Source organism: Scomber japonicus, chromosome 4 (genome assembly GCF_027409825.1).
Source record: "Scomber japonicus isolate fScoJap1 chromosome 4, fScoJap1.pri, whole genome shotgun sequence".
Taxonomy (NCBI): Eukaryota; Metazoa; Chordata; class Actinopteri; order Scombriformes; family Scombridae; genus Scomber; species Scomber japonicus.
In genome coordinates, this window is record NC_070581.1 from 33,461,234 (window position 1) to 33,475,752 (window position 14,519).

The following is a 14,519-nucleotide window of genomic DNA, read 5'->3' on the forward strand; positions in this document are numbered from 1 at the left end:
TAAACACTTGTTCTCACGCAGAGCGGCTTAAAAATGAACGTTTTATGCTAACCTGGATAGCTGCGGAGATAACAGCCGTCCGCCATGTTTGTTTACTATGACGTCACTACAGCAGCAGCTATAGAACCAGAACAGATAGAAAAGCACCTAAAATATAGAGTTAAAGCAGATAGAAAAGCACCTAAAATATAGAGTTAAAGCAGATAGAAAAGCACCTAAAATATAGAGTTAAAGCAGATAGAAAAGCACCTAAAATACAGAGTTAAAGCAGATAGAAAAGCACCTAAAATATAGAATTAAAGCAGATAGATAACTTTCAGAGGAGAGAGTGTAAATAATTTTATGTACGTTATTTTTTTCTTCCTAGGATTGTGAGTGTACATCATAATACGTACATTATTCTTTCGTAGGATGGTGAGAGTGTAGATCATACTACATACATTATTTTTTCATAGGACAGAGAGAGACTGTAGATCATAATATGGAATATATATTATGTTTTACCTAGGATGGTAAGAGAGCGTATATCATTTTACATATTGTTTTTCTTTTCCTAGGATGGCGAGAGAGCGTAGCGCATATTCTCCTGAACTATCTGTGACGGCAGAATCGAACCAATCAGACTAACGAAGGCAGCGCGTCTCAGCCAATCAGAGGCGGAGGGAGGCGGGACATAGTGTCTCCTTCCTGCAGCGGTGTTTACATGCGGCTCCGACATGAAGCTAACTCTGCTGTTCATGCATCAATAACAGCACAGAGACATTAAATATAACAGCAGTCAGACTGTCTGCGGGTTACAGCTGCTGCTCTTTATGTGCCAGCCCGACGGAAAGTTAGTTTAGTTTGTTTTTAAAGAGAAAAATAGACGACAGGTGATGATGATGGCTCCTCCTGCTGATGCTAACGCGGATGCTAACCCTGATGAGAAGGTTCAAGAGTATGAAAACTTCATCAGTGATGTCCTGAAGAGAGATTTACAGTAAGAGACTCAAACCAACACACTGCAGAGAGACAAGAGACTCAAACTAACACACTGCAGAGAGATTTACAGTAAGAGACTCAAACTAACACACTGCAGAGAGACGAGACTCAAACCAACACACTGCAGAGAGATTTACAGTAAGAGACTCAAACTAACACACTGCAGAGATAAAAGAGACTCAAACTAACACACTGCAGAGATAAAAGAGACTCAAACTAACACACTGCAGAGAGTTAAGAGACTCAAACTAACACACTGCAGAGAGACAAGAGACTCAAACTAACACACTGCAGAGAGACAGGAGACTCAAACTAACACACTGCAGAGAGATAAGAGACTCAAACTAACACACTGCAGAGAGACAAGAGATTCAAACTAACACACTGCAGAGAGACAAGAGACTCAAACTAACACACTGCAGAGAGACAAGAGACTCAAACTAACACACTGTAGAGAGACAAGAGACTCAAACTAACACACTGCAGAGAGACAAGAGACTCAAACTAACACACTGCAGAGAGACAGGAGACTCAAACTAACACACTGCAGAGAGATAAGAGACTCAAACTAACACACTGCAGAGAGACAAGAGATTCAAACTAACACACTGCAGAGAGACAAGAGACTCAAACTAACACACTGCAGAGAGACAAGAGACTCAAACTAACACACTGTAGAGAGACAAGAGACTCAAACTAACACACTGCAGAGAGATACGAGACTCAAACTAACACACTGCAGAGAGATACGAGACTCAAACTAACACACTGCAGAGATATATATTATAAACTGTGTGTGTGTGTGTGTGTGTGTGTGTGTGTGTGTGTGTGTGTGTGTGCGTGTGTGTGTCTTTCAGGAAAGTGTTTGAGCAGAGAGACGCTGTTTTTGAGAAAATCTCTCAGTACCTGCAGCTGAAGAACACCATCCAGAGTCTGCAGGTACACACACACACACACACACACGCATGCATGCACACACACACACACACACACACACACACATACACATATACATACACTCATTTCAGCACTTTGTAAATAGACTGTGTACAAATATTTTTAGATTCAATAAAGAATTTAATTACATTTTTACCCATGTTGTTGTTGTGATGTCACTGTGATGTCACTGTGATGTCACTGCGTGTCTCTCTGCAGGAGGCGGGCTCTCAGCAGCTGAAGACTGACGTGGATCTGGGCTGTAACTTCTTCGTCCAGGCTGAAGTGTGAGCTGCTGATACACTGATCAATCACATCTACATCAAACTGATCACTGATTAATACAGGAACACACACAGTTACATTTTTAATTAAATCATTTATTAACGACTGATGATGTCAGAGATCCTGTTTTATTGATCTATATTTGTTCATTTGACTACGTTGTTGATTTGCTTATTAACTCTAAGTCCTGTATTGAATATAACATTGAGGGTTTTACACACATGGTTTAAAGCTGCAGTTGGTGAGTCTTATAAAAGTAACTTTTTGTCATATTTGCTCAGACTGTCACAATTATATTATATGAAACTAGTAATCTGTAAAAAAACAAAAACCAGGCTCATTTAGCCCCGCCTACTGCTCCTACTGAACCAATCAGAGCCAGGATTGTGTCTGATGGAGTGTCTGACAGCTGTCAATCACTGCTCACGCACACAGCCCCCTCCCCCTTCCTCCTCTGGGGGAGGGACTTTGGAGGCAGGGCAGGAGTACAGCGGAGAGGGAGGGGGAGGGATCTGACAGTTGTACAAATTTGATGCTAAGTCCTCTCTCTGCTCAAAGTTACCAACTGCAGCTTTAACAGAGGAGATGAATTTACCAAGATGAGAAGGAGTGATGTTGGTTAGACGCTGTGGTCCAATTAAAATAATGTCAGTTTTATTTTCATTGAGCTGAAGAAAGTTTACAGACATCTGAGCTTGAAGACAGTTACTGAATAAGGTTTTGCAGCTGTGATAAAGTAGCTGAAGTACACACACACACACACACACACACACACACACACACACACACACACACACACACACACACACACACAGAGAGAGTTCGGGGTACTGAATTAAAAATGTCCGCCCTTCTTCACGGTGTGTTAATCATGTGACTCATCGTCTCCGTCCTGCAGGGAGGACGCGTCCAGGATCTTCGTTGCCGTGGGTTACGGGTTCTTCGTGGAGATGACTCACGACGAGGCGTTGCGCTTCATCGACAAGAAGACGAGTCAGCTCACAGCGTCAGTGTCACAACTCACAACCATACTCATGTTTAACGGATCCATTCAGTTATTGATCGCTATCGTTGGGATCATTAAAACTCTGAAACATTCATCTGTCATTTCACTAAAGAAGCTAATTATTATTATTATTATATTAGAGAAATGATTTAAATAATTAATTGATTATCAAAACTCATTTTCTTTAGATCAATTAATCTATTAATCTATTAATCGTAGCAGCTTCTGGTAAAGATGAGAATGTTTCCCTCTCTGTTAGCTCAATGCTAGCTGTGTCCATTGTTATGAATAGGAGATGCTAACAACAGTGTGTGTGTGTGTGTGTGTGTGTGTGTGTCTTGTAGTTTCACAGATCAGCTGACTAAAGACTCGGCTAAGATCAAAGCAAACATCCGGATGGTTCTGGAGGTCAGTCTGATTGATGACATCATTGATGACATCATTGATGACATCATTGATTAATGATTCTGTCACTGAAATGTCCTTAATATGATTATAATCACAAATATTGATTTCTTCTTCTTTTCCTCTTCTTTCTCCTCCTGGTTTTCCTCTTGTCCTCCTCCTCCTTTCTTTCTCCTCCTTCTCCTTTCTTTCCTTCTTTCTTTCTTTCTTTCTCCTCCTCCTTTCCATCTTCTTCTTTCTCCTCCTCCTTTCCATCTTCTTCTCTGTCTCCTTTCTTTCCTTCTTCCTTTCTTTCTCCTCCTCCTTTCCATCTTCTTCGCCTTTCTCCTCCTCCTTCTTCTTCTTCTTCTTCTTCTTCTTCTTCTTCTTCTTCTTCTTCTTCTACTCCTCCTACTTCTCCTCCTTCTCCTCCTCCTACTTCTCCTTCTCCTCCTCCTTCTCCTCCCTCTTCTTCTCCTTCTCATCTTCCTCATTCTTCTCCTCCTCCTCCTCCTCTTCCTCCTCTTCCAGGGTCTGCGGGAGCTGCAGGGTCTGTCAGAACTCCCAGAAGAGAGCAGAAGAAGAGACGTTTTCTAGACTTTTCTTCTCGTTGGACGTCGACTGAGACTCCTGCAGAGACGAGCTGAGGGTCAGACCTGATCACATGACCACCTGATCACATGACCACCTGATCACCTGACCACCTGATCACCTGATCACCTGATCACTGCTACGCTCCGATCAATACAGACGATTGATAAAACGTGTCAGCTGATGCATAGAGACTGAACTCTTCTTAAAGGACGCAGACCGGTCCAGGATGTGGCTAGCTTAGCTTAGCACAAAGACTGGAACCAAAGGGAAACTGTTAGCTTCCCTCCAGCTGCTCCACATCTGTCTGAGTCACATGTTGGACACAGAAAATGTTTCTACTGATGAATTTAAGATAATCTCCTGAGTGTGGATGTTTAGTTAAATCATAAAAACTGTAAAACAAACAGACTGTAGTTTGGTGTGAGTCTGATAAATGACTTTCTTTTAAGATTGTTTCATTTTGAAGGTGTTTTTTTTTCTTTTTGAAGGAAAGTGTTGAGTGTTTCCGCAATTGAAAAGCACACATTTTTTAAAAAGCCATAAAAAATAAACATAATTTTGTGTAATTTCATAAAGAACGGCTTTTAGGGTTTTTTAAATAATTATTTCACATACATTTAATAATATCTTTGATCTTAAATACTATATAAGCCTGATTTTTATTTTATATTACTGATTTTTTTCTCTCTGATGTTTCTCAGCGTATTCTTTAAAACTCCAGAAACAGACTTACAACACATTAAAACATTAAATAAATAAAAATAAATATAGTAGAATAATGTAGTATATGGTAAAAATATCAGGTTAAGCCAATCAGAGGCAGAGTTATGAGGCAGATTATGACTTCGCCATCCTAGGAAAAAATGATGGAGAGCCTCAGAAAGAGAGTGAATAGAGAATTATGTTGTTTTGATGATAATGACTTCGCCATCCTAGGAAAGATGTTTTTCTTTACCTAGGATGGAATCAAACCATGTGAGCCACAGAATGACTGTTTTAACTGTGTGTGTGTGTGTGTGTGTGTGCGTATGTGTGCGTGTGTGTGTGTGCGTGTGTGTGTGTGCATGCGTGTGCGTGTGTGTGTGTCCTCCTGCTGGGAGTCTATTTCAAGAGTCATCTCTCAGCTTCTTCACACCGCCGCCTCTATTTAGCATCCAGTTTCCGTGGCAACAGGATACGTGTTGTTGACAGAGCAGCTGGACGTGTTTCATGTTTTCATCTCTTGGACAGTCAGGGTCTTATTTCTTTTCTTTCAGAGCAGTTAACAACACACTGATATTAAACTGATGGTTATTATTGATCTGATAGAAACACACACAGCATCGGCTGAAGACTCTCATAGTTTAGTTTGTGTTTGAGATCATTAAGTAAAGCAGACAGTTAACTGAGCAACAGGTCGTATTATTACTCAAAATTACTGAAACTATTCAGTAGCTAACATAAAATAAAATATTAAAAACTGATCAGAACCAGCAGAAGAAGACGACGAGCTTTCCTGAAGTTAAAGGACGAGTTCAACAATCAGTTATTAGTCTCAACAGGAAACACTAAGAGGAGATTTACTGCTAAAAACACTGATACTACAAATACTACTACAATACTACTAATACTACAAAAACTACTACTACTACTACTACTAGTAATACTACTGGACTAGTAGTAGTAGTAGTACTTTATGCACTAGTAGTAGTAGTAGTAGTACTTTATGGACTAGTAGTAGTAGTCCACAAAATACTACTACTACTACTACTACTAGTCTATAAAGTACTACTACTACTACTAATACTAGTCCATAAAGTACTACTACTACTACTACTACTACTACTAGTCCATAAAGTACTACTACTACTACTACTAGTGCATAAAGTACTACTACTACTACTAGTCCATAAAGTTCTACTACTACTAGTCCATAAAGTACTACTACTACTACTAGTCCATAAAGTACTACTATTACTACTACTAGTCCATAAAGTACTACTACTACTACTACTACTCCATAAAGTACTACTACTGCTACTGCTAGTCCATAAAGTACTACTACTACTACTAGTCCATGAAGTACTACTACTGCTACTACTACTACTAGTCCATAAAGTACTACTACTACTACTAGTCCATAAAGTACTACTACTACTAGTCCATAAAGTACTACTACTACTAGTCCATAAAGTACTACTACTACTACTACATAAAGTACTACTACTACTAGTCCATAAAGTACTACTACTACTACTACATAAAGTACTACTACTACTGCAGTATTTATGCCTTTATTTTTGTACACTAGTCAGCCAATAAAAATCAAAGTTTAATGATCTCTCCTTTTATTTATTTATTTATTTTTTTTATTTATTTGTTTGTTTGCCGCCTTGCTCAGCGGCTCCTCGGCAGCCAATAGGAGCAGCGGGGCGTGCTTACGTCACCGCCCTGTTGTCTCCGCTCTGCTGCAGAAACGCAACAGCGCCTGCGTCAAGGTACACGCACACACCGGAAATCAGAAGAGAGGGTGACAATTTGCTTTCAAAGTAAAATAAAAATCCTCGTTTTAAAATCAGAAGTTTGTTGGTTTTATTCTCCGAATTTTTTCTTTTTCATAATAACCGACTCTAGAAAAGTGTTAATTATATACTTTTAGATACTTCAGTGCACTTTGACTGGCATGAGCTCATAATACTGCAGTACTTTTACTGTAATACTGCATACTACCTCACTATAATACTGCAGTACTTTTACTGTAATACTGCATACTACATCACTATAATACTGCAGTACTTTTACTGTAATACTGCATACTACATCACTATAATACTGCAGTACTTTTACTGTAATACTGCATACTACATCACTATAATACTGCAGTACTTTTACTGTAATACTGCATACTACATCACTATAATACTGCAGTACTTTTACTGTAATACTGCATACTACATCACTATAATACTGCAGTACTTTTACTGTAATACTGCATACTACATCACTATAATACTGCAGTACTTTTACTGTAATACTGCATACTACATCACTATAATACTGCAGTACTTTTACTGTAATACTGCATACTACATCACTCATAATACTGCAGTACTTTTACTGTAATACTGCATACTACATCACTATAATACTGCAGTACTTTTACTGTAATACTGCATACTACATCACTATAATACTGCAGTACTTTTATTGTAATACTGCATACTACATCACTCATAATGCTGCAGTACTTTTACTATAATACTGCATACTACATCACTATAATACTGCAGTACTTTTACTGTAATACTACCTACTACATCACTATAATACTGCAGTACTTTTACTGTAATACTGCATACTACATCACTATAATACTGCAGTACTTTTACTGTAATACTGCATACTACATCACTATAATACTGCAGTACTTTTACTGTAATACTGCATACTACATCACTATAATACTGCAGTACTTTTACTGTAATACTGCATAATACATCACTATAATACTGCAGTACTTTTACTGTAATACTGCATACTACATCACTATAATACTGCAGTACTTTTACTGTAATACTGCATACTACATTACTATAATACTGCAGTACTTTTACTGTAATACCGCATACTACATCACTATAATACTGCAGTACTTTTACTGTAATACTACATACTACATCACTATAATACTGCAGTACTTTTACTGTAATACTGCATACTACATCACTATAATACTGCAGTACTTTTACTGTAATACCGCATACTACATCACTATAATACTGCAGTACTTTTACTGTAATACTACATACTACATCACTATAATACTGCAGTACTTTTACTGTAATACTGCATACTACATCACTCATAATACTGCAGTACTTTTACTGTAATACTGCATACTACATCACTATAATACTGCAGTACTTTTACTGTAATACTGCATACTACATCACTCATAATGCTGCAGTACTTTTACTATAATACTGCATACTACATCACTATAATACTGCAGTACTTTTACGGTAATACTACCTACTACATCACTATAATACTGCAGTACTTTTACTGTAATACTGCATACTACATCACTATAATACTGCAGTACTTTTACTGTAATACTGCATACTACATCACTCATAATACTGCAGTACTTTTACTGTAATACTGCATACTACATTACTATAATACTGCAGTACTTTTACTGTAATACTGCATACTACATCACTATAATACTGCAGTACTTTTACTGTAGTACTGCATACTACATCACTCATAATACTGCAGTACTTTTACTGTAATACTGCATACTACATTACTATAATACTGCAGTACTTTTACTGTAATACTGCATACTACATCACTCATAATACTGCAGTACTTTTACTGTAGTACTGCATACTACATCACTCATAATACTGCAGTACTGTTACTGTAATACTGCATACTACATCACTATAATACTGCAGTACTTTTACTGTAATACTGCATTCTACATCACTCATAATACTGCAGTACTTTTACTGTAATACTGCATACTACATCACTCATAATTCTGCAGTACTTTTACTGTAATACTGCATACTACATCACTATAATACTGCAGTACTTTTACTGTAATACTGCATACTACATCACTATAATACTGCAGTACTTTTACTGTAATACTGCATACTACATCACGATAATACTGCAGTACTTTTACTGTAATACTGCATACTACATCACTATAATACTGCAGTACTTTTACTGTAATACTGCATACTACATCACTATAATACTGCAGTACTTTTACTGTAATATTGCATACTACATCACTCATAATACTGCAGTACTTTTACTGTAATACTGCATACTACATCACTATAATACTGCAGTACTTTTACTGTAATACTACATCTCTAATAATACTTATGTACTTTTATTTGTAATGGAGTATTTGTACATCGCAGTACTTGTACTTTTATTGCAGTAAGAATAAAGAACATGACCCTTTTGTGACTACTTTTAATTTATGGTGACTTTTACTCTCTTAAATCCACAACCGGAAGCTGTACGTGTGTGCGTCACCGCTAACCTGACGCTGGTATAAATAGCAAGGCTTCGTCCAAACAGGAAGCAACAGTGAAACACTCCTTTAAGTGAAGCCTGTGTGAGGAGTTTATCCTCTACTGCTGGAGGTTTTACTGCCCGGAAAGCTCCTCTACCTGCCGGCGGAGGACTCTGCAGGCTCCCCGCTCAACTCTACGGCTGCTGGGGGCTTTTTTTTGGGGAGGGGGGGCTGACGCAGGAGAGAAGAGCAGAGGAGGAGGAGGAGGTGGGGCTGTCATAGCAACACGGCTAGGCTAGGCTAATGCTAGGCTAGGCTAATCTCTCAATACTTTGAGGTGAAACATGAACTTAGAGAGACTTTATGAAGCTTTAACAACATAAGTAGACGACTCGCGTTTAAATAGTTGCTCTAAAATCTACTGATAAGATTAAAAACGCGTATTTTTAACAGTTAAAACACGTGTTAGCATTGTTAAGTAAGCCTGTAGATTAGGCTCTGATAGAGAGAAGAAGGAAAAAACACCTAAATATTTAGATAACAGCCTCAGAGAAAGATTTAACTTGTGTTTTATTTTAGCGCGAAACTATTAGATGTGAGTTTATATCGCGTGTTTTAAGTTATATCCAGTTAAAAGGGCGTTTTTTAGACTCTTTTTGGGGCGTTTTCTGTCTTTGTTTTCATGTTTTAATTCGCGGAGGTAACTTTTAATGCTTATCAGGTGTTGTAGGTGAAGGTGTGTGAGCAGCATGGAGGCAGGGGAGCCTGGCAGCAGCAGCAGCAGCAGCAGCAGCTTGGAGAGCTTACATAACACCAGCAGCAGGGAAGGAGAGAAGCTGCTGAACGTCGCCTCCTCCTCCTCAGCCTCCTCTTCAGCCTCCTCTACCCGGCTCTGACAGATGCAAACTACCCCAAAACAACACACACACACACACACATATACACACACACACACACACCAAGACTGACTGAAGACAAACTAACTAACAGCAGCAGCAACATGGAGGAGGTGTGAGTTTTTGCTAGGAGACAGGAAACAGACATCCTAACCTGAGAAGATGGATTATGGATTCAAACCTGCTGATAAACAGTGAGAGAAGCTGCTGAACTGCGCTTCCTCCTCAGCCCGGGCTCTGACAGCTGCAAACTACAAACACACACACACACACACACACACACACACACACACCAAGACTGACTGAAGACAAACAAACACTGCAGCAGCAGCATGGAGGAGGAGGTGTGACTCTGCTGGGAGACAGGAAACAACAACTACAGTAATAATAAGACTAAACATCCACCCCGAGAAGATGGATTCAAACCCGCTGATAAACGGTGAGAGATGCTGCTGATGGAGGATTCATGCTGTGTGTGTGTGTGTGTGTGTGTGTGTGTGTGTGTGTGTGTGTGCAGGAAGAAGCAGCAGCTTTATTGCAACAGGTGTGATGTAGAAGCTCAGGGCCTGCATATCTCTCTCTCTCTCTCTCTCTCTCTCTCTCTCTCTCTCTCTCTCTCTCTCTCTCTCTCTGTGTGTGTGTGAGCTGTGGATGTTGAAGCTGCAGGATCCAGACAGCAGCAGCGTGTTGAAACCTGCTGCAGGTGTGTGTGTGTGTTTCTGTGCAGGTTTGAAGGGAAGCAGCAGCTTTATTGCAACAGGTGTGATGTAGAAGCTGATGCCTGCAGCTCTCTGTCTCTCTCTCTCTCTCTGTATCTCTCTCTCTCTCTCTCTCTCTCTCTCTCTGTCTCTCTCTCTGTCTCTCTCTCTCTCTCTCTGTCCCTCTCTCTCTCTGTCTGTGTCTCTCTCTCTCTGTCTCTCGCTCTCTCTCGCTCTCTCTCTCACTCTCACTCTCTCTCTCTCTCTCTCTCTCTCTCTCTCTCTCTCTCTCTCTCTCTCTCTCTCTCTCTCTCTCTCTCTCTCTCTCTCTCTCTCTGTGAGCTGTGGATGTTGAAGCAGGTTTCTATCATGATATTAAACTGCAGGATCTAAACAGCAGCCACATGTTGAAACTTGCAGCAGACATTTGTGTTTTTGTGTGTGTGTGTGTGTGTGTGTGTGTGTGTGTGAGTTTGTGTCTACAGGTGTGTTTTCACAGTTAAACTCCTGAACAAAGATCTCAGGATCATTGAGGTTAAAGTTAATATAAACAGATTTAAAGGGTTTATCGTCTTTATCTTGTGATTCCAGCTGCTTACATGTGAACATGTTCTGCTTTCTTTTGTCTTCTCTGATATTTCAGGCTGGTTTGTTGGACTTTGAGAAACATTTTTTGACATTTTAGGAACCAAAAAAACTAAAAGATGAATCAAGAAAATGTTACCTGATAATTAAAGTAGCTGTTAGTTGCAGCCAAAGTACAAAGCTCAGTTTATATTAGAGCAGGAGTTCATAGAGTTGAGGCTCTTTGTTACAGTTGTTGAGTAATCAGCTGAATATTTTCTTAATTCATTGTTTTGTGTTTTAAATGTCAGATTAATGTCTTAGAGTCAAAGGTTGCTGTTGTCTTCACATCTCTTTTTGTCTGATCAACGGTCCTCAAAGATATTCAGATTAATGTCATGTTTGATTCATAAAGGTTTCAAATCATCACTTTATAGAACAGAGGCGTCAAACATACGGCCCGTGGGCCATAACCGGCCTGCTGAGGGGTGCAATCCGGCCCACTGTGGTCTTTTCATTCCTTCCATCTGTCCTTCTTCCCTACCTTCCTTCCTCCCTTTCTTCCTTCCGTCTGTCTGTCTTTCCTTCTTTCCTTCCTTCCTTCCTTCCTTCCTACCCTCCATCTATTTAATAATCCAGCTCACATGAGATCAAATTGGTCTGTATGTGGCCTTTGAATTAAAATGAGTTTGACACCTCTGTTATAGAAGCTGCCAATATCAAGTATTTTGGCCTTTTTGCCTTTTTAAAAATGATGAGTTGAACTTTTATTAAATGATCAGAATCAACCAGTGAAATGAATCAACTAATCACCGTAGCTCTAATTAGGTTTCATAAACTGTCTATGAGTGTTAGAGTTTAATGGCAAAGTAAAAAAAAAAGTTTGTCCTTTTATGTAAAGACAAAATAAAAACATATTTATATTTGTCAACATGCAGTATAAAATAAAAAAAAGGCTAATTCCTTATATTAAAACTGGTTTCATATGGACACTGACCGGTAATGGGAAAAGAAAATGTTAATCTGGACGTTGTTACAGAGACTGATTCGGGTCAGAGATGTAATCTTCACCCGTTGTCATGGCGACGCTGACACACATCCTCGTGTGAGTGTTGAAACAGTGTTTCTGAGAAATGAAGTGACGGCAGATCTGATGAGTGTCAGAGAGCCGAGAGCAGAGAAAACCACAGAAGAAGAAAACTAGGAAAGAAAAGAGGACTGTAGTATCAGGAGTAATACCATCAGTAGTAGTAGACTGACTGAGTTACTGACTGACTGACTGACTGACTGACTGACTGACTGAGTTACTGACTGACTGACTGACTGACTGACTGACTGAGTTACTGACTGACTGACTGACTGAGTTACTGACTGACTGACTGACTGACTGACTGACTGACTGAGTTACTGACTGACTGACTGACTGACTGACTGACTGAGTTACTGACTGACTGACTGAGTTACTGACTGACTGACTGACTGACTGACTGAGTTACTGACTGACTGACTGACTGAGTTACTGACTGAGTGACTGAGTTACTGACTGACTGACTGAGTTACTGACTGACTGACTGACTGACTGACTGAGTTACTGACTGACTGACTGACTGACTGACTGAGTTACTGACTGAGTTACTGACTGACTGACTGAGTTACTGACTGACTTACTGACTGACTGACTGAGTTACTGACTGAGTTACTGACTGACTGACTGAGTTACTGACTGACTGACTGACTGACTGACTGAGTTACTGACTGAGTGACTGAGTTACTGACTGACTGACTGAGTTACTGACTGACTGAGTTACTGACTGAGTTACTGACTGACTGACTGACTGACTGAGTTACTGACTGACTGACTGACTGACTGACTGAGTTACTGACTGACTGACTGACTGACTGACTGAGTTACTGACTGACTGACTGACTGACTGACTGAGTTACTGACTGACTGACTGAGTTACTGACTGACTGACTGACTGACTGACTGAGTTACTGACTGACTGACTGAGTTACTGACTGACTTACTGACTGACTGACTGAGTTACTGACTGACTGACTGACTGACTGACTGACTGAGTTACTGACTGACTGACTGAGTTACTGACTGACTGACTGAGTTACTGACTGACTGAGTTACTGACTGACTGACTGACTGACTGACTGAGTTACTGACTGAGTTACTGACTGACTGACTGAGTTACTGACTGACTTACTGACTGACTGACTGAGTGACTGAGTGAGTTACTGACTGACTGAGTTACTGACTGACTGACTGAGTTACTGACTGACTTACTGACTGACTGACTGAGTGACTGAGTGAGTGACTGACTGACTGAGTTACTGACTGACTGACTGAGTTACTGACTGACTGACTGAGTTACTGACTGACTTGAGTTACTGACTGACTGAGTTACTGACTGACTGACTGAGTTACTGACTGACTGACTGAGTTACTGACTGACTGACTGAGTTACTGACTGACTGACTGAGTTACTGACTGAGTTACTGACTTACTGAGTGAGTTACTGACTGAGTTACTGACTGAGTGAGTTACTGACTGAGTTACTGACTGACTGACTGAGTTACTGACTGAGTCACTGACTGACTGACTGAGTTACTGACTGACTGAGTTACTGACTGACTGAGTTACTGACTGACTGACTGACTGACTGAGTTACTGACTGACTGAGTTACTGACTGACTGAGTTACTGACTGAGTTACTGACTGAGTTACTGACTGACTGATTGACTGAGTTACTGACTGAGTGACTGAGTTACTGACTGACTGAGTTACTGACTGACTGACTGACTGACTGACTGACTGATTGACTGAGTTACTGACTGAGTGAGTTACTGACTGACTGACTGATTGACTGAGTTACTGACTGAGTGACTGAGTTACTGACTGACTGAGTGACTGACTGACTGAGTGACTGACTGACTGACTGACTGACTGACTGACTGAGTTACTGACTGAGTTACTGACTGAGTGACTGAGTTACTGACTGACTGAGTTACTGAGTGACTGACTGACTGACTGACTGAGTTACTGAGTTACTGACTGAGTTACTGACTGACTGACTGAGTTACTGACTGACTGAGTTACTGACTGACTGACTGAGTTACTGACTGACTGACTGAGTGAC

At 39.9% G+C, this 14,519-nt stretch overlaps 2 protein-coding genes across 2 annotated transcripts in view; one reads left to right on the top strand and one right to left on the bottom strand.

Annotated features, from left to right (window-relative positions):
- Nucleotides 1–75, bottom strand: part of cdk20 (cyclin-dependent kinase 20) — a 5,000-nt gene extending 4,925 nt beyond the window's left edge. Inside the window, exon 1 of the mRNA XM_053316902.1 lies at nt 53–75. The gene's annotated coding sequence lies outside the window, so the exon portion shown is untranslated. The remainder of the gene's footprint in view (nt 1–52) is intronic.
- Nucleotides 76–684: 609 nt separating this feature from the next.
- Nucleotides 685–4,264, top strand: uxt (ubiquitously-expressed, prefoldin-like chaperone). Its single transcript, XM_053316912.1, has 6 exons — nt 685–979; nt 1,839–1,920; nt 2,137–2,204; nt 3,101–3,208; nt 3,553–3,616; nt 4,124–4,264. Exons 1-6 carry the CDS (start codon nt 876–878, stop codon nt 4,187–4,189), a joined length of 492 nt encoding a protein of 163 aa, XP_053172887.1. The 5' UTR covers nt 685–875; the 3' UTR covers nt 4,190–4,264.
- The last annotated feature ends 10,255 nt before the right edge of the window (nt 4,265–14,519 follow it).

Excerpts from the sequence above, each read along its gene's own strand:
- uxt (XM_053316912.1), top strand. The coding sequence starts at position 876 with ATGATGATGGCTCCTCCTGCTGATGCTAACGCGGATGCTAACCCTGAT. Across the intron at positions 980-1,838 it reads GTCCTGAAGAGAGATTTACA|GAAAGTGTTTGAGCAGAGAG; the intron begins GTAAGAGACTCA and ends TGTGTCTTTCAG. Across the intron at positions 1,921-2,136 it reads ACACCATCCAGAGTCTGCAG|GAGGCGGGCTCTCAGCAGCT; the intron begins GTACACACACAC and ends GTCTCTCTGCAG.